Genomic DNA, 19720 nt, shown 5'->3' with positions numbered 1-19720 from the left:
GTTATTTCCCACTAAAGCAGATTTAAATGGGTCAAAAACTACTTCAAAATAAACAGAGCCATCATCCATCAAATTCATAAAATCCTAAAGCCCTCACACTTCCAACCTTAAAACGGGATAGTTAATTGATAACATTCCACTTGAAGTATGGTGCTTGGTAATGGCAACAGGAACTCCAGCCAACACTGTCAGGGAACAACAGGAGAGACAGACAGAGAGATACAGAGACTCATCCAAAAACAAAGAAGTCGGAGCACAGGTGGGATTGCTGACTGCCTAGATGCAAAGAGGGAGCAAGCAGCAAACAATTGAAAGGAAACATTCTTGCCACAAACGTAGCCTGTTTCCCCCCTCAGATGATTAAAAATGCTAGGAAAAGAACTAGTGGACAAGGTTGTTTAACCATAAACAACAGAGTCATTCAAGAATTGATTAAACGAAATCATGCAAATACTGCACATCACACAAGATGGCCAGCAAAAGGTCAAGAGCCTTTTCTCCTGTTTCTTTATCCTTTGATAGAGTCTACAGAGCCAACATTTGTATCAAGCTTCCTTTAATTGTACCTGCACAGAATGTGCAAACTGAAGCCCCCAAGTAACCTTTATGCCCCCCATCCCTGTTACTGAATGTTCAAAGAGACGTACCTAGAATAGGCGACACTACTTAAAATTTGTCCCCAGTGATAACTAGATGCTGGGTAACAGTTACTGAATGAATGAAGAGCAGAGGTTCTAACTAGATTACTTATTCCCCCCCTTCCTTGTCCACCGCTGCTACTGTCCCAAGCTGACCCAGGGGTAGAGGAGCACCAGAGCCACTCTTGCTCCACTAACTGTGCTCTGCTGGGAACAGCAGCAGCTGCACCAGGTAGATTCCCCTCCATGAGTCTGCTCCAGGGCTAGCAGGGAACCAACCCCCAGGGGGACTGAGCAGGAAGGGGGGACCTGCCCACTGCTATCGCAACTGCTGTCCCAAGGTGTTCCTGAACAACCTGGCTGGAGCAAGGCAGGGATGGCCTCTGGAACACCCCCAGCCCCAGGGGAAGCTGAAAAGAGCAGGGACAGTAGCAGAGGTGAGGGTAGAGGTGGGGGGGGAACAAGTTGCTAAGCATTGAAGGGGAAAGAGCGGGTGCTGAGAGCAGGCAGTGGGAAGGGAGGAATTCTTCTTGATTCGGGGATTTCAAAGAAGTCCCTGGCTGCTGCTCTCACAGCGTGGTCTGAAAGGGGATGCGACTGCACTACTGTACTCCTGGATCTGTTCCTGCACCTCTCCCATTAGCCAGAAAAGGCTATGTCTTCTGACTTTTGGAAAGCTGGAAAGGTCCATCTTACTCTGCGCTGTTGCAGTTCTGCTGCTTAGTAAACCCACTTTCAGAGTGGGAAACAGTATGTGACTGGAGCACATGGCTGTTATTTTAAACTGTCTGATTTGGTGAATCTGCTTCCTGGTCTTCCAAGAAAGAGTAAAATGCTGTATATGGCTTATATACCTCATCAGCTCCAATGCTTTGGCTTCTTCAGAACAAACACTTGTAACATTCAGGCTAGACAAAAAAAATGAACGCTTGTGGACTGTTCCAATAAATGTGCCTCTTCTCTTCTCTGCCCACACAACACCACCTCCATAGCTTAACAAATGCAACAAACAGACTAACTGGCTAGTTAAAAGTCAGCTTCTCAGAAGTTAGATGCTTTGCTTTCAAAGCAACAGAGAATGCATCTTAGAGCAACTAGGAAAGAGTCAGTGTATCAGAAGAACACGTATATAATACCTGTTATTGCTTGCAGATGCTAGTTATATCAGTAAAAGCTTTTTGGAGAGGAAAAAAAAAAGGTCATTAGGGACAAGGAACGAAGCAGAGGGAAAAAGAACATACTTGATTTTACTGAAGACAATGTCAACATCTGTGATCGTCACATTCTTCCCATCTATCACATGACAGTCCTTACACAACTTGGACCAGTTCTTCCCATGCATTTCTTTTCCTGTGGCTCTGGTATCTCCATGGATGGCAAATTTTCTAAAAGCCTCTTCAAGGGCACTGAGCTCTCCTGCCACGGCCCCCTCATGGGAACTGTTGGACTCACAGGACAACCGTTTAGCTGCCTTCTCCTTTACTGGATCTGCTGGAGACTTTGGAGGAGTCTTATTTGCAGATTTAGCAGACTTTGTTTTGCTGTCAGCCATTGTGCTGCAAAGAGGAAGGGTTGGGGGGAAAAAAGCAACAAACAATTAGTAAATTTCTTGCTAATTAATTTGCATGGCTTTCCCTTTATTAGGATGCCCTTGAGAACTATACATTCCCCTGTTCATGTCAAAGTCTCTGGAGGCCACTTAGGTATGCAATTAGCAGTAACATTGTACACCTCCTATTTGGATTTTCCCTAACAGTCCAAAGGCACAAATATATCCACAAAAATATTGTATGGCCTGGTTTCATAAAAAAGTTGCAAAACCATTCACGTCTAGAAAAATCCTCCAGTATATAGAGCCAGAGGACAAAAATGAGAATTCTAAAAAAGTCAAGAAAACTTACCTCTTCCATCATTATAGCAGCTGATGCAACGGTACTCACCAACCCTCGTTTTCTACAGAAAGCTACACTGGACACGATTGTGGTCTCAGTCATTGGTGTAACCTCACTGTTTTAGAAACTTAGAAGCTTTATCTCCAGGACTATTGTAATAAAATACATTTCTGTAATGGAAATGAATCCATTTCTGGGGTATATTAGTGGTCACAAGGGCTAACAAATATAGAATCCTCAAACTTCTTGGACATTGCCCTTCTGTTAGCAAAACCAGTAGCTGGAAATCTGAGAACTGATCTGCCCAAGCATTTTGAAGTGAAGGCCTGCAGGAAGCAGCAGTGATAAAAAGCATGCCCTTGTTCCAGAAGACAGCATTCAGATTTGGTTTCATCTAGCCTCTCTATTCCCCATAGACTTCTCCTGAAGGGCATGTCCATTGCAAAGTACTGTGGAGAAAGTAAGCCTTATGCTACTTCACTCGATATGTGTTTTCAGTCACTAAACACAGGGCACCAAGAAAAGAGGTACAACTTCACAGACCTGAAAGACTAATCTACCTGAGACACTCATCAGTGATAATGCAGAGAAAGACATACCACTCCAATCCAACTCACCCCTCTCTATATATGGACTGAACGACACTTTCTATTTATCCTGTCTGCCCTTCTGAAATGGTAAAAAGATCTTCTCTTTTAACTCTAATTTAGTTGCACTTATATCACATTGGCTAGCCACAGAGACTACGTACACAATGCAATATATAGCCAATGAGAGTTTTATTACATGGAAGGCCCGTCTTGGTTGCCTCCAGCGCACACATATAACAGCAACAAATGTGACGAAAAGAACTCTTAGCTTCTATCTGCCCCTAGTTTTCCCACAGGCTAATTGCCAATTGTCTGATGTAAAGCTAAGGAACCAATATGTACCCTTACACCCCAAACTATGTTCTTTTCCTGCTCAGTCCAAGTCTTGTACCCCATAGTACCCGATAGTAACAGTTGAGCATCTACTACTCACTGTGTAACATGTGCTAATAAGCTTATGGCTTTTCCAAATTCAAGCCTGGATCCCAAGGACATGCTTATACCCTGTCCTGATACTCACAATGTATAAAGTATGGCTACCAGCTGTAATAACACACAACTGGAAAGTGTACCACTGGAAATCATTCATACCTGAAATGTCACAAAGCTCTCTGGGCACCACTACATGTGCATTGAAGCTGCTCCGATGCACTATAATTATAGCGCATTAGATTGATTAATCAAGTCTGCTGGAGCATGGCAATTACTGAGCTCCATCAGAATCCAATGTCATGTGTTTCAGCATCCCCATACTGAAAAACGGTGGCGGGGTGTTTTAACTGAAGCTCATTCAAACAAGTTTTACTAAAGCACTCCCCACTGCCATTTTTCAGCGTGGGGACACTGATACACACAACACTTCAGGCATTTGGTTAGAGCAGCTCTCTAGGCACTTTAATTATAGCCCGCCCTCCGAGCACATGTATAAATGCTCTCCATGACTGACTTCTACTCATTTTCAGGAAGCAGTGAAAACAGAATGATAAAGTTCAGTGTTGGGTAACAGTAACCACAGATTTCCTACTTTTTAGTATTTCTTGTTTGCTCTAGCTGCAGCAGTGTAATTATAGTCACTTGGATTCTTTGGCTGGTTTTTAACTGTCTGGCCAAAAGTCTTTCAGTCACTACATTGTGTCACATGGCCAGGGAACTAACTCTCTTTGAAATTTATACTCTCAAAGAAAGCAGCTAAGTTAGTTCAACATAACACCAAAGACACCCCCCACCTCCAACCCACACACACACAGGTTTCCCCTAAAATTACTTTGACAACACAAACAAAATCAAAGACAGGTACCATAAATGTTTTTACCTATTTTCAACAGAGGGCATCCTCTCTGTACGAGTCTGCGAGTGACGAGACAGCAGTCTACAATGAACTTCTCAGAGCAGGAGTTTTGCAGCCCTATGTTAGAGACAAAGACTAATACAAAGGAGCTTTGCATTGCCGCTACTTGATAAATTTCCACCATGCAATATATCTGTAAGTAAACAGCATGGACTATGAAGCAGTCTTGTATATATTAAAGATTTTTAAATATATAGATTTTAAAAAGGGCTCAGAGAACAAGATATGTTACACTATAAAGAATTCTTCTTATGTTATCTAGGCAAACATGAAGCAGATAAAAATGGCAGAAAACAGGATAGAAGATTTAATATAGAAGTCTCATGGAAAGCTGAAGACATACACCATCTTTTACCCACACAAAGTCACCTGTCAAGAATGACCCTTTTTCTACAGTGAGATTTTTAGGAAGATCTGCAGCCTACAACACCACTGGTCTATGCCATCATTTGTGCTAGTTGCGAGCATTTGTACCAAATGTACCGTCCAGACTTGGTCTAAACAGAATTAAGCTATATTTTATCTAAAACATCCCCGCCCCCTTCTCTCTCTGCCCCCAAAGGAAGGGTTTTAAAACCAAGCCACAAAGATCCTCAAACCCTTGGTCAAAGCCATACAAAGCATGAAGTCAAAGAATACACTGCTCCACATCTGCAGACATCTGAATCTAAAAAAGAAGCTTGTGGGCCCCAACTGCTTCTAACCCCCAATGGCTCCAGACAGAAACAGAAAGCATCTCTAAAAGCTTTGAATCTATGCCATATCTGACACTGTGGCTCAACATCAACCTGACCCCAGAAGCAGACAAGAAGACAGAAGGGCCCTAGACCTGCTGTGGTAGAATACCTGCAGCCAGTATCAGTTAGCAGCTTTATTTTGCACCAAATAAGAGGTTTTAACTGACTGCTTCTGCACAGCACAGCAGCAATGGCAAAACTCCCAGTCAAGACAAAGTAACTCTGCTAGTTTTCAGTAAAAAGATAAAAGGTCATTGTTTTGGCCATGAGGGATATCTGCCCATGGTCAAGTCAGCTATATCCTGTTATCTTGCCCTCTCTTCCAGTTGTCAGTTGCACCAATTGAAATCCCATTATATGTACTCAACAGCAAGCGTTAAGAGGGCCTATGAGTCTAACCTATGCTCCATCATATGCTACTTCTGCACGTGGTCTCCACATCTAGTCAGAGAAATTATTCAGTGCGTTAGTCCAAGGAAGTCATGTTTTTTAATAGCCTGTGAATAAATCAGAGATGATAATATAGCTTACTTATTACCTCAGTCTCTGAAGAATGCTAAGAGGAACATATACAGACTTAAAATCACTCAGTATCGAGATGAATACTCTCTCTCTTCTCTCACCCCCATCAATAAAATGCCTTCCAAGTACATGACTTCCAGCAATCCTAGAAAAGCCACAGAGAATACTCCAGTCAGATAGCTTGCTTTTCATTTCAGTTTTGATTTTGTCAACGTAAGTGCAAAGAATTTCTGACCACCTAAAACACAAGATGAAAGGCCTAACTGTTAGAGTTGGGCTTTTCCCACAGTTGTCACAGATTAGTGTGGAAATTCCCTCTTTGTCTGAATAGCCATGTTAGCTACGATTTATCTTTGCAAATCTTTTCTGAAATTATGAAGCTTAGCAAAAAGGCTACCTCACAGCTTGTGTTCATGAAAATGCTGATTCATCATCAACTATAAGCTTTCAGATAGTACAAAGAATGCACTCAAAGCTTCTGTGAACTTTTGAGGGCAAATATTCAGAAATCCCTTAAAAGACAAGTATTTGACCTAGCTAGCATGAGAAAAACGTGAGCTGAAATAGGGAGTAAAAATGTTAGCTTCTGTTAAGGCTGAGAAAACAGCAGTCATTTCAAAAAGAAAATGTACAGTGATTTTCAAAGAGAAAAATCAACTAATTAGCAAGCACAGTTTGGGGAGGAGGTAGGTGAGCAGCCAACAAAGACAAAAGAACAGGTTAGGGACTATTTAGAAAAGTTGGACGTGTACAAGTCAATGAGGCTAGATATGATACACCTACTGTGATTGCAGAGCTGCTAGCCATTCTTTGAAAATTCATGGTGATTGGGAGAAATCCCAAATGATTGAAAAAGGACAGATATAGTGCCATTCTTTAAGAAAGAGAAGAACGAGGATCTAAGGAACTACAGGCCAGTCAGCCTCACCTCAGTCCCTGGAAAAATCATGGAGCAGATCCCTATGGAATCCATTTCTAAGGACTTGAGGAAAAGGAGATTAGGCACAGTCAGCATGAATTCACCAAGGGCAAGTCATGTCTGACCAACCCGACTGCCTTCTGTGATGAGATCACTGGTTCTGTAGACGAAGAGACAACAGTGACCATAAAATACCTGGACTTGAGCAAAGCTTTTGATACGCCACCCACAACATTCTCACAAGCAAGCTAAAGACATACAGGTCAGATGAATGGACTGCAATGTGGATAGAAAACTGGCTGGACTGTTGTGCTCAAAGAGTAGTAATCAGTGGCTCAATGTCTAGCTGGCAGTAGTATCAAGTAGAGTGACCCAGGGGTCAGTCCTGGGACTGGCTTTATTCAGTATCTTCATCAATGACCTGAGAGAGATGGGATGAAGTGCACCCTCAGTACGCTTGCAGGTAACTCCAAGCTGGGGAGGAGTAGTAGCTTTGCTGGAGGATAGAGATAGGATTCAGAGAGACCTAGAAAAAATGAGGATTGCACAAAAAGAAATCTCATGAAGTTCAATAATGAGTAGTACAAAATCCTGCACTTAGGGATGAATCCCATGCACCAGTACAGGGACTGGCTAAGCAGTAACTCTGCAGAAAAGGTTACAATGGACAATAACCTGAATATGAGCCAACAGTGTGCCCCTGTTGAGAAGAAGGCTAATGGCATACTGGGCTGCACTGGTAGAAGTGTAGCCAGCAGATAGAGGGAAGTGATTACTCCATTCAATTCACCACTGTTGAGGCCACATTTGGAGTACTGTGTCCAGTTTTGCTCCCCCCGCCCCTTTCCCCCCCACTACAGAAAGGATGTAGACAAATTGGAGAGAGTCTAGAGGAGAGCAACAAAAATGATTAGGGAGCTAGGGCACATGACTGCTGAGGACAGGCTGAGGAAACTGGGCTTATTTAATCTACAGAAGAGAAGACAGAGAGGATTTAATAGCAGCCTTCAACTACCTGAAGGGTGGTTACAAAGAGGATGGAACTAGACTGTTCTCAGTGGTGGCAGATGACAGAACAAGAAGCAATGGTTTTAAAGTTGCAACAAGGGAAGTTCAGGCAAGATATTAGGTAAAATTCTCTCATGAGGGTAGTCAAGCACTGTAATAGGTTACCTAGAGAGATGGTAGACTCTCCATCCTTGGAGGTTAAGACCCAGGTAGACAAAGCCATGGCTGGGATGATATGGCTTGGGCTGGTCCTGCTTTGAGGAGAGCGTTGGATGAGATGACCTCCTGAGGTCCCTTCCATCCCCAACTTTTCTAGGATTCTATTACATATTCACTGCTGAAGTTTTCTCAAAGCCAAATATTATAAAACTTAAGAAAACCTTCATAAAGACTTAGTCACACACAACCACACCCACATCCTGAAGTATGTAATTAAGGTTATGGTCATTTGGGTAACTTTGCTCTCCTTCCCACACCACCACCAAAAAACACACATTGCAGTTTCAAGGAGGATGTTATATAGAAACACGTCAACTTCAAACCCAGCCTTAAGGCTGTTAGCATCCCCCACTCTCTTCCTCCTAAACATCAGCAACTTCAGGCCACCATATTGCCACCATTTTGCACAGAGCTGACCATAATGGTTAATATTGGTCACAAGCTGGCAGAGGGTAGATTCAGACTAGACATCAGGAGGCGCTACTTCACCATCAGGGTGGCCAGGATCTGGAACCAACTTCCAAGAGAAGCAGTGCTGGCTCCTACCCTGGGAGTCTTTAAGAGGAGGCTGGATGAACACCTTGCTGGGGTTGTTTGACCCCAGTACTTTTTCCTGCCGAGGCAGGGGGTTGGACTTGATGATCTGCTCAGGTCCCTTCCAACCCTATTAACTATGAAACTATAACAAATATAATTTAAGAGAGAGAAAAGAAGAAAGCAAGCTGGGTTTCTCTTGCATATTTGCAGAGAGGAAGGGGGTGCAGGGAAGGGGAAGGAACAGTGTTCATCCGAAAACTTTCTGACCTCTTGTTCGTATTTAGACTGCTACACTTTAAAGCAGGGCTGTCCAACTGGCAGCCCACCAGCCACGTGCAGCTCATGAGAAGTTAACATGAAGCCTGTAGCTTTCTACCTGGCTGCCCCTTTGCCCACTGCTACTATCTCCACGGAGCTAGGGTCTCTTCTCCTTTCCTTGCCTTCCAAAATATCCTGCCCACCTCTGCCCTACCTACCTACTTTGATTAGGCTATGAGGTGAAAATCTACCCCAGCTCCTATATTAAGTGAACAGAATGCTGATGGTCTTAGTTTAAGCACTGTTTATTCCCTCCCCCCCACCAAACACCAAATAAAACCAGCCAAGAAGTCCTACTCATCACTAAGAGCATTTTAACCCAATTTTTGATGCCTCAGTGCCAAGCCATTTCTAAGCTTGGATATCCCCAAAAAGCATTAGAGAAATCTCTCAGAGATGAGATCACCTAACTTTTCAGAAATCCCCATTTCATTTCCAAATCCCTTGTCCAATTTGCTTCCAGCTTCCCAGGAAAAAAAATTTCCATCCCAGCATCAGATCATAACCCTGAACTATTAGGTAGGTTGCTTTCAACTGGAGGCACTGAGTGTCATATCAAGTTTACAATAGGAGCCTTGTTTCATCATGAACTCATTCAGAAGAAGCCAGTGTTTCTTCATAGAATGCACTCAAATAGGGCAGTAGAGACAAAGGATTAGAACAGGCCAGCACACTACTAGCTCTAGAGTACGTTTATTATAACCTCAAATTTCAGATAATCTAATTACCAGAGAGATGTATACCTTAAACCAGGTTTGACTAATTGCCCTGCTAACTTTTCAGTAACTTCTCTCTTTAAACTATTCACCAACTGGCAATTGGCAGAGACCGGATCAGAATCTTGCAAACCACATAAGCAGTCCTCAGTGCAGGTTATTTAAAGGGAAGAAAGGCATTTTTAAAATGTTCCCTGGGAAAAGATTAAAAGGGAAAAGGATCTACAGAACACAAGATGAAGGATAACTACAGCTGACCTTGCACTCCCAGAGAGAAGGACTTCCAAAAACTACTTCTACCTACTGCATGTCCTGTGGCACCCCAGCCCCAAGCCAGACTTGGCACGGACAAAACCAACCACTGTAGGGCACTGCTCCACAGGACAGCAAAGAACAAAGGCTTCCCTGGCAAGGCCTCTACACTCAATGAAGGGAACTGTGGCAAAACTACTGTACATATGGCAGGGGTTCTCAATCTTTTTAGGTTGGAGGTACCCCTCAGAAAATGCCAGCTCATCTACAGCTGAATACAACACCTACCCATGGTGACAAATTACAATTCTGGAAGGAGAGGCAGACAGCTGTGGTCCTCGATGGGTCCCTAAAAGTCATTAAGTGGCCTTCTACCCTTGTTTTAGAAGAACATACTAGATGCCAGTTTCACATGAGAGATCTTGATTTGCAAATAGCAGCAAACATTTGTTTTCTTCCTCAAGTGTATCATTGTTTCTGTTTTGCTTTAATATTTGCTGTCTTCTTGTTGTTTTTAAAATATTACATAATTGTATTTATAGGGAAATCTCATCTGTTTTCTGTATGTAATTATTTATGCCAAATTAAAGCAACAGTGACAAAGTTCAACAGATGGAATTTTCCCCCCCATATCTTTGGGTAAACATTCAAACTTAGAAAAGAGCCGAGCAGCTGGAGAAGTGAAATCTTCTCCTTATTCAGTGGCAGTCGCTTTAAGCAATTGCAGTGCAAGCTTCCCTGGCATTTCCTCTTGTAGAGCTCTGTAAGAATCAGAGTTAATGCAGTCCTTTTTTTCTAAGACTTTGCCCTGGGCTGAATTGCTGTAAATCAGGACTCAAGTCTGCAAGATAACGTGAAGTCACTCAGCAACACAGTAGGTTTGGGATGTAGGCAGCATGTTGTTCACTGTAAACTCAACTTTAGCCTGAAGCATGTTTCAAAGTGGTGCACAGGATTCAGATTCATAGCCCTTAAGAAAAAAATGCATGGCCAAAACCTACGGAGTTCTTTGAAAATCTATTTGTATCCAGTACTATGGACAGGGCATGGTAGGGTAAGATACAGAACTTACTTAAGCTTCCACCAACTCACATCCACTGCTGTCAGAAAACTGAATGACACCTTTCTCAATGCTTTTCCTACTTCACAAAAAACTAGAATGTCAGATTCTTGTGCCAGTCAAAAGAACTGCATTGAAAGATAACAGTGAATCTTGTCTCTGACAACAAATGGTTATTATTTTTATTACCAAAACCAAAGCTAACTAGCAGTGTAATTTATGTTACAAGACTACTGATGTACACAAGTAAATTCAGTTATCAGTAAATTATATCACCCCAAAGAAAATTCTTCAGGTTGTTTAAAAAGGAACACCCAACCACATTAATTATTAAAATAATAAATACAGACAGCTAAGATGTTCTTTGTAAACATAACTTAATCCAACACACACACACTCCACCTCTCCAGAGCGTACAGTAATAGACACACTGCAACCATCACAACTGCACTGCATCAGAACTTTAACTCCAACTACGAGCAATGCGCTGCTCTAAGGCATCTGCCTGCCAGTGGAATGTATGATGTACTATTTTCCACTATGTTCATTCTACATCCATAGATGAATCCCCCTCAACAAGTTTGTTCCCAGATCTGCTGGGCTGCCATCCACTGTGCCATACATGTTACATGCAAAATATTTAGAGTGTCCACACCCAGGAAGAAGGCCAGCTCAGGCTTCCCAGAATATCAAAATATTCTGTAATTTGCAAGGGGCTTCAAATTCACTTTTATTATAACATGAAACACAAAAGATGCCTAACTGTTCAGTCCAGATGTTCTCTCAAAGCACAACAATGAGAGGACTGAACTAAACAGGTACACATATAGCAATAGTTTCAAGGAGTCTTTGCTTATTTAACCTCATAGCTCTCCTTCACAATACTTTTTTTTTTTTTTTTTTTAAGTGAGTCACCACTGGTTCTATATAAAAGGTCCCAAGCCATATTAAACCTTAGGGTTAGTGGGCTGCACTCCACTGACCCTTGTAGATCTGCTGTACTGCTAACACAGCCCAAATCCTTCATTTCCTAGTATATTTTCCTCATGTGTCAAAATACTACTTTCAGAATTACGGAAGAAACTGCTCAACAGTGAAAAATTTGAAGAACTGTCTAGCTTAACAGAAAGCAACTTAAGTGGCTTCACTGCCATGTTTAAAGCACTTTCACAGAGAGAAATAATACCAGGTATTAAAGGACTTATTTCCTCTAGTGGACAGAAGCATGAAAAGGAACCAATTTAGGAATAGGGCACAATTATTGTAATGGAGAAAACAATTAACTATGAAGGGACTATGAACAATTAACTATGAAGGGACTACGAACAATTACAATCAACTATGAAGGGAAGTAGAAACTCCATTTCTTGATATAGTACTTTCAAAGCAGGGTGCTTTAATCACAGAGGAAATATGCTTAGTCCAACATTTCTGGAAATTGTGCTGTAGTCAAATGCAAGGTACTGGGCTTCACGCTGGGTAAATGGGTGAAATCCAGTAGTCTGCAATACAAACCAGGTCAGACTAGATCAGAAGCATCAAACAGATGACCTGCAGGCTGATTCCAGCCCACAGATCTGTGTCATTCAGTCCACAGGGCTCCTGGAGCTGCTGAGACTTAGGCAGTAGGGCAAGTAGGACCACATTAATCCTCGCAGCTCCCTGAGCTGGCACAACAGTCTCTGAGCCCACTGACAAATTCCCAGGTACAGAGCCATATCATAAACTCATTTTGTCAGCAGCAAGGTGAGGGGTGGCAGTGTTAAGTCCTGCAGCTTCCTGACCCAACACAGCAGCTCCAGGTACTTCTGGGGCTTAGCACAACCAACACTCACTCACCCTGTTGACAGAGGTGGATTCAGGTCTGGATCCAATCTGCAAGGAGCCCTGAAATCCAGATCCAGCTCAGGAAGCCAAATGCCCTTGAGAACCTAAGACTAGATCATCATATAGCCCAGTAGGTGGCAACCATTTCAAGCTGTGGGCTGAAACAATCTGGCTCCTGTTCCCTGCAGGACAGGTGGTTTTTATAGCATGTCAGTAGCAGGGGCTTTCCCTGCACCTGCACCAGGGCTAGACTGCAAGAAACCGCACCTGGGCCACTACTGCTTCTCCCAGCTCCTCACTCCCCAGCTGGGGCACAGATGCAGCTTCCAGCCAGTGGAGAGCTCTGCCAAGGCCAGGCAGCAGGAAATTACAACCACAACCATGTTGTTGCATCTTCTGCACTGCAGCCAAGAGGCAAGGGTGCAAGGAAAGGGAGGAGGAAGAAGCAGAAGCAGCATGGATGCAGCTTCCAGCTGCCCAGCCCTGGTGCAGCTCCCCACTAGCCAGAAACTGCACCCATGCCACAGCCAGACCTGGGGGGAGAAGAAACAGCGACAACAAGGGCTCAGCTGGAAGTTGCTCAGCTCTGTGCAAGTTAGCCTTGGTGCAGGCACAGGCATAAGCAAAGCCCTCAGGCTCTGCAGGAAAAATCCAGTGGCTCTGCAGGCTAGATCTAACTCATGGGCTGTATGGCTGCTTGAACACACTTAAAAAAAAAAAAAAAAAAAAAAAAAAAAAGCTTTACCAGAAGCAGTACATTACTTAGACCTGGCTCTGTAATGTCCATATAGAAGATCACGCACTTCAGTGGTGCTTTTTGGTGCTTTAATAGCCGATTCAATCCACTATTAGATAAAAGTGCCAAAAAAGCCCCACTGAAGAGCCCAATCTATATAGACATCGGGCAAGTCGAGTCCAAATAAGATGCTGCCTATTCTGGACATGTGCTGGGCTTGACATGGGGCACATGGAGTTTAAAGTAAAGCACCACTGGGGGAGGGGGGGTTAAGTCTGCAAGCAGCATACATTGCCAGCTCCTGATTTGACCTAGGGCTTTCCAACTTCTAAGCAGCTGGGAGCCACAATGAGGCAAGGGTTGCATGCCACAGGCTATTCCCCCTTCCCCCATTCCACCACTGTGCCGCACATATAGACAGTCCCCACCCCCTAAAACCTCCCAGTCTATGGGTTCCCTTCCTGTACTGCACCACAGGCCCTTCCAGCATCACAGGCTGAGCTACCCAGCACCAAGGACAAGAGCAGGAAGCAAAAGACAGTAAAGGCAGGAAAATCTGGAGATCTTGGCTGCTGCAGAAGAAGCCAGAATTATGGGGGAGCAACTGCTAGATGGAAGCCCAGGTGTTCCCAAATTAAACCCTGTGAACAACATATGGCCTGCCGACCACCAGCTGGACTATCCTGATTTAGCCCTTTTTCGCCTTAAACTCTATGAATGAAAGGCCTCTTCAGTTTTACCTGCGAAAAACTACCTCTAGCAACACAGAGTCCCATCGTATTGGGCCAAGACATGAAACCAGAGATAAAAGCTCTTCTCCCGCATCTTTATTAGTATGTTATGTAACACCTATAAGTCCCTCTGAGGTCAGCCATTCAAATACATGCGTCTCCCTGCACAGCAAAACTAGCTAAGCTGGCTGTTCCCTCTTACTGGCTGACTACAGCATTCTGCTGCTTTGCTTTTCTTTTGATAGAAAAGTCAGAGTGCATCTTGCAGGCTCACTCACTCATGCATACTCTCTCCCCCCAGGTTCTCATTTAAACTTTTTTAAGATAAAGAGAGTCCTTTATTTGCAAGTCAAAACCAAAGGTCATAGGGATCCTCCCAATACAGGAGTCTTTGTCAGCAAGGTCTCCAAAAACAACTAGAAATATTGCATTGCAGCAATTTTTTGCAGCACATGTAAAGCTGGGCAATTTTTTTAAATCAAAAGTTTAGTTTGCAGAGGGGGCAGAAACAACTGGGGAGAGCTTTTTGAAATATTCAAAGCATTTTGTTTTGGTATTTTCAAAGCAAAAAAAACCCTCAAAACTTTTTCATTTGGAAATAGTGTTTTCATTTCAAAGCTGGCCTGGATTGAAAAAAAAAAGTCAAAAGATAATGCATTTTACTTTGAATCAACCTAAACTGGAATTATTCACATAGTTCTAACTGCATTGTGGGATATCAGCATCCCTCTCAGGGAACTGGAAGTCTGGTGTCAAGTTTCCACACTTCCCTCCATACCTAATCACATACCCAACCCCAAAAGGAAGCAGACTGCAATCCTAGGACAAAAGGAAAAGACAACTAAAAACAAGCCAAATAAAACCTCAAACACATATCACAGGTGGAGCACAAGGCAGTACAGACACTTGGATTTTAGCCTAAAAATACATTCTGATCATGAAAGCTTCTGTACTCCTCTGTCAGCTTGTACCCATTTGAGATCTCTTGTCTTGTACCTATATTGAAAGCTATTTGGGGCAGGTGCCATTTTTGTATAGTACTTGGATATAATGAAGTCCTAATGAAGACGATTATGCTCTATAATGCAAAAGATAATAAATATTTTCTACTAGCTGGCAAAAGCACCTAAAAAGATCTCATGTGCTTTATGTAATACAGTAATCTCTATTTTTTTTATCAGATTTCTCCCACAGTCTGCATATGCAAACACACCCTCTATTACAGCCTTTTGTGAAACTGAAGTCCAAAGAGTAATTTTATTGTTGAGAAGCCATACCTGACTACATGCAATTTTTACAAGAAATAGGAGAAGTGGACACTAAGCTACTGCTAGATTTCACATACAACTAATACTATCATTTCCCCTTTCATAGGTTTTAATGTTTGCTTTTAAAACTTTAGATGTCTAAGAACTATCTGTTCACAACCCACCAAAATATGTCTGTCCACAATCTGTCCCTAACCCACCAAACTGTGACTCTCAAGTCATCACATGAAAGGGGTAGATAGATGTTGGGGCAAAAAATAGATTTGCGTATTTAATTTCACTGGTATCTGCTGCATACGAAGGGCTTTTCAGAGAGAAGAAGGATTTTAAATATTTCATTAAAATCTATGGACTTAAGTAAGCATGAGTAATACAGAGGCAGAATCAGCTAGTGATTATGCTAAAGAAAATAATGCTCTTGATACAGGGACCATCACAAAAAACACCATAACTGATTTCAAATTCTGTTATATCTTCACAAAGCAAAAAAAGCAGACTTGTCATATGTCTGTATGTAAATCAAGAGAAATGCTTGAACTTTCTTGGCTTATTATTATTTTAACTAGTAGCCGTACTAGCTTTTCCTGTGAACCAGAAACCCAATTGAAATGCTAAAAGATTGTCCCTCTAGTCTAGCATATACCTAGATACGCAATCAAGTACAATCAATCTCAGCACAGAGCGCACACACAACAATCCAATAACCTTAACTGCCTCTTCCTCTTAAGAGAACAGCTCTTTCAGGACAGGGCTGGGGGTTCTTATAAAACCATATCCAGGAAAAATCTATCTACATGCAGCATAGTTAGAACTTCATAAGTCTGGAGGACATTATTCTTCACTATAGCCAATATATAGCTTAAAGCAAACATTACAATCTGGCATATAACTACCATACATGCATTTCCATTTATGTAGACTATTGTAAATGGAAAAAAAGTCTAAAACGTAACAATTGAAGGGGCTTTTCTACCATTTAGTTTGCCTCTAAACTGATCTGCAGCTGACACTACACGATTATGAAAGAGCATGCGCTTTTACTACGGTACTTAAGCAAATAGTTTTCTAGCTTCAGTCATACGGTTGGTATCTGCAAACAGGTATAAAAACAAGAATAGGATTTGAAAGGAAAAAAAGCCCTAACACTGTTGCAAAAGGTATGTGGGCCACCGGCAAGAGCCTACCAAACTGATCGTATGGAAATGTTAAAAATAAACAAGTAGAAGCATTTGGTAGCAGTCCCCTTGATATCTACTAGCCCTAAAACAAGCCATTTATGGTTTTCCCAAAGCTTGCCCCATTTTACTACTACTACTAATAATAATAATAATCGTGGCACGAAGGGAAAAGAATTCAAACTATCTTCAATGCTCACAGAAGCACCAAAACATGCAGAACACAAAAACCTAACAACTCTGGTTTCTCTTCAGACTGCGTAAGTGGCACGCATCCAGAAATTTGCGAAAAAAAGTCCTGCGTGCACACACACTCATATTTTGGGGCTTGCATGCGAAAGGGTCTCCTGTGACAATTAAAGGTGGGCCTGGAAAAGCCAGGAAGCCCCATCCCACAGCAGCGGGCGCCCATCACAGCACACTGGCACCCTGAAATGAGGATGACAATGCCTACCCCCCGGGCCTGCGGAAGCAATTCCAATTCCTGACATTTTCTAAACTACTGGGAAGTGGAAAAGAAATCAACCAAGTAACTAAGGGTGCCCCCCCCCACAAGCATTTTGCTCCTCTCCTTGCATTTTTTTTTTTAAAGAAATTTTCCAAGCCAAATCAAGTCCAAATCCGTGAGTCAGTCCAGCACCACAAGTGGCCCTACAGCCGGCAAACATCCTGCACCCGCACCAGGGGCTTCAGGTATTGCCAACGTCTTTTGCTGCTCCCCCCGCCGCTGAGCGCGCCGCCTGCATGACCCCGTGCCCGGCAGCCGGCGAGATGCGCGGCCGGGGCTGGGCTGAGGGCCGCTGCGACTAAAAGCGAGGCCGCCGCGGCTCCGCTCTCCTGGGGGCAGATGGTGAGGGAGCCCGGCGCGCGCACCTACCCCGGCTCGCGCCCTGCAGCCGCCGCGGCCCCGACCCCGCGCGAGTGGTCCCACACGAAGCTGGCGCGGCTGCGGCTCCGCCGGGGGCCCGCCCCTGCGCCGCGGGCATTGGACAGCCAGGCGCCGCCGCCCCGCGCCCCGCCCCGGCTCCCAGCTGAGCGCCAGCGCGGGGAGCGCCGCTGCCTTACATGGCAGGTTGCAGTCGGGCCCCTACCCCGCGGTCGCCCGCTGCCGGGGGCCGTGACGTCACAGTGGGCACCTGCCGCGGGGTCGGGGCCGGGCGGCGAGGCGGGTCCGCCCGTGAGGGGCTTAGGGCCAGGCCTGGGGCAGGGGGGCGCAAGGCCCACGGCAGAGCCCAGCCCAGAGCTGTGGGGACAGGCACGGTGTACGAGGGCAGAGTGACGCGGGCGGGAGAGGGACGAGTGTAAACAAGGCCTGCAGCTTGGCTCCAGCCCCGCCTGGTCAGACCCTGGGACCAGGGAAGGGATGGAGCCCTGGAGTCACTGCTTCAGTGCTGTGGGCCCGGTTGGGCACAGCGCCCTTCTGTAGCAGGGGGGCTGGCTCACAGCTTCCCCAGGGCTGCAGCCTAACCCCCTTCCACAAAGGCACTGCTTAGCCTCTGTTGAAGTACAAGGCAGAGGAGGGGGTTGAATGCTCTCTCTCGCCTGCTATAAATCGGAGGGGACAGCCTCAGATGTCCTGCGGGAATACCACATGTCCCCAGAGGCCGGGGGTGGGGGGCACGGCGAGCTCCCACAGGTGGCAGCAGTGCTGTTGGCGGGTACATGGCAGCAAGCCAGGAGCTCCTGCAGGTGGCCACGGCACTGTCAGCAGGGTGGGGTTGGCAACCACCCACAGACACCACCGGCATTGTTGGCAGTAGCCAGTGGCAATCACAGACTGCCCACGGACACCACCAGCAGTGTTGGTGGCAAGGGGGGTGGTGGGTGGGGGGCAGCAACAGCCCACAGGCACCTCCAGCAGTGTCGGTAGTGCGTTTTTGCAGAGGGTGCACTACCACACACAGGGGCTGCATGTGCACCTGCATGCATCTCCTGTGTGCCGCCAATGCTGTCCTTCAAGGTGAAAACCAACTCCTCTAGCACTCCCCCCTCTGCTACTGCCATGAAAAACTTCCCCACCTGCTTGGATTCAATCTGCTTTAATCACTGGGTGTCTGGGCACTGGTTGCTAGAGCTGGGCAAGAAGCTGAACCATTCACTCCGCATTCTGCTCTCTGTTTTCTCCCCAGACAGTTTGTAAGAGCTGCATCTTCAGCTCTACTAAAAGGAATGCTTGAGTTCTTAAAATGCCATGCACCTGCTTTGGGAAGGGAGGAGGAGGTATAACAAGGGAAAGCAATGCAGACCATAGCAAAGCCAATTTGCAGTTCCTTGGACCTCAGCCAGATCAAGATCCTGCTAGCACCAGTCTGGTCTCCTAACTAACTGGGTTTCAAACTGCACATTCTGTAATTGGATTAGACTATGGAGCTGATCCTAGCCTATTCCCAACTAAGTTTAAGTACAATTTAAAAACTAAGTGTCCTGTTATATTTCTATAATTTAGCAGAGATCTGAGCTCCCAGCTTCTACCATCAACTTCAGAAAGGCATACTTAGGGTAGACTTAGCCCTGGCATAAGTGGCATCCACCTTTACTTCATCAGATTTGTTCATGAAGCCTAAGCAGTCAGAACTCTTGTGGTCAATGTTCCCTCTAAGGACGAGGGGTCCATGAGCGTGCCGCTTTGGTCTCGCCTCCCCCTTTCGGTGAGGCATGGTTCACTTACTAAAGGTAAGCTTCTCCTCACCGGGGCAGGCAGTGGGGGCTGGAGCCTGGGGCCTGGTGCAGGCACTGCTGGCTGTGGGAAACTGCTCTGCTCCTCTGCATCGCCTCGGAGAGCGAGGAGGCACATGGTGTGAGGGCTGGGGAATGGAGCACTTTGCTGGAGCCAGGAGAGCCCATGGAGCAGCTCCCCAGAGCCAGCCTCCATCCTTGTCTTGCCTCACCTTGGGGAGGAGCTGCTGCCGGCCCCGAGTGAGGCTCCACCAATTCCAGGGAAGTGCTCCACTCCTTGGCCCTGATGCCACGTGCCTCACTCCCCCAAGGCAATGCGGGGGAACGGAGTAGTTTCCCCAAGCCAGCGGAGCCCACGGCAGGCCCCTGCCTCACCTCAGAGTAACTTCAGCTCCTCCCCCGGTGCACAGCTTTGAAAAGTTGGTGCACAGCCAGACTTTTAGTTGTGCACGGCCGTGCACACGTGCCCTTTAGAGGGAAACTTGCCTGTGGTAGAGGCAATATCTTTTATTAGACCAACTAGATAGTTGCCAAACCATTTCTTTATTTGT

The 19720-nt window shown here is 44.9% G+C and overlaps 1 protein-coding gene across 2 annotated transcripts in view; it reads right to left on the bottom strand.

Moving 5' to 3' along the window:
* The window catches only part of TPPP (tubulin polymerization promoting protein), a 106177-nt gene extending 88725 nt beyond the window's left edge, over positions 1 to 17452 (bottom strand). Inside the window, exons 1-3 of one of the 2 annotated variants that reach the window (XM_019539693.1) lie at positions 17371 to 17452; positions 4433 to 4525; positions 1880 to 2194 (exon numbers count right to left, since the gene is read on the bottom strand). In XM_019539693.1, coding sequence (XP_019395238.1) covers positions 1880 to 2194; positions 4433 to 4452 — 335 coding nt within the window. In that variant the 5' untranslated portion in view covers positions 4453 to 4525; positions 17371 to 17452. The remainder of the gene's footprint in view (positions 1 to 1879; positions 2195 to 4432; positions 4526 to 17370) is intronic. The other variant, XM_019539700.1, reaches the window with a different exon arrangement.
* Between the last annotated feature and the right edge of the window lie 2268 nt (positions 17453 to 19720).

The sequence above is a fragment of the Crocodylus porosus genome, unplaced genomic scaffold, assembly GCF_001723895.1.
Source record: "Crocodylus porosus isolate Cpor-Errol unplaced genomic scaffold, CroPor_comp1, whole genome shotgun sequence".
NCBI classification, from domain to species: Eukaryota; Metazoa; Chordata; order Crocodylia; family Crocodylidae; genus Crocodylus; species Crocodylus porosus.
Note: the sequence above shows the minus strand (reverse complement) of the source record. Positions and strands in the feature narration are given on the sequence as shown.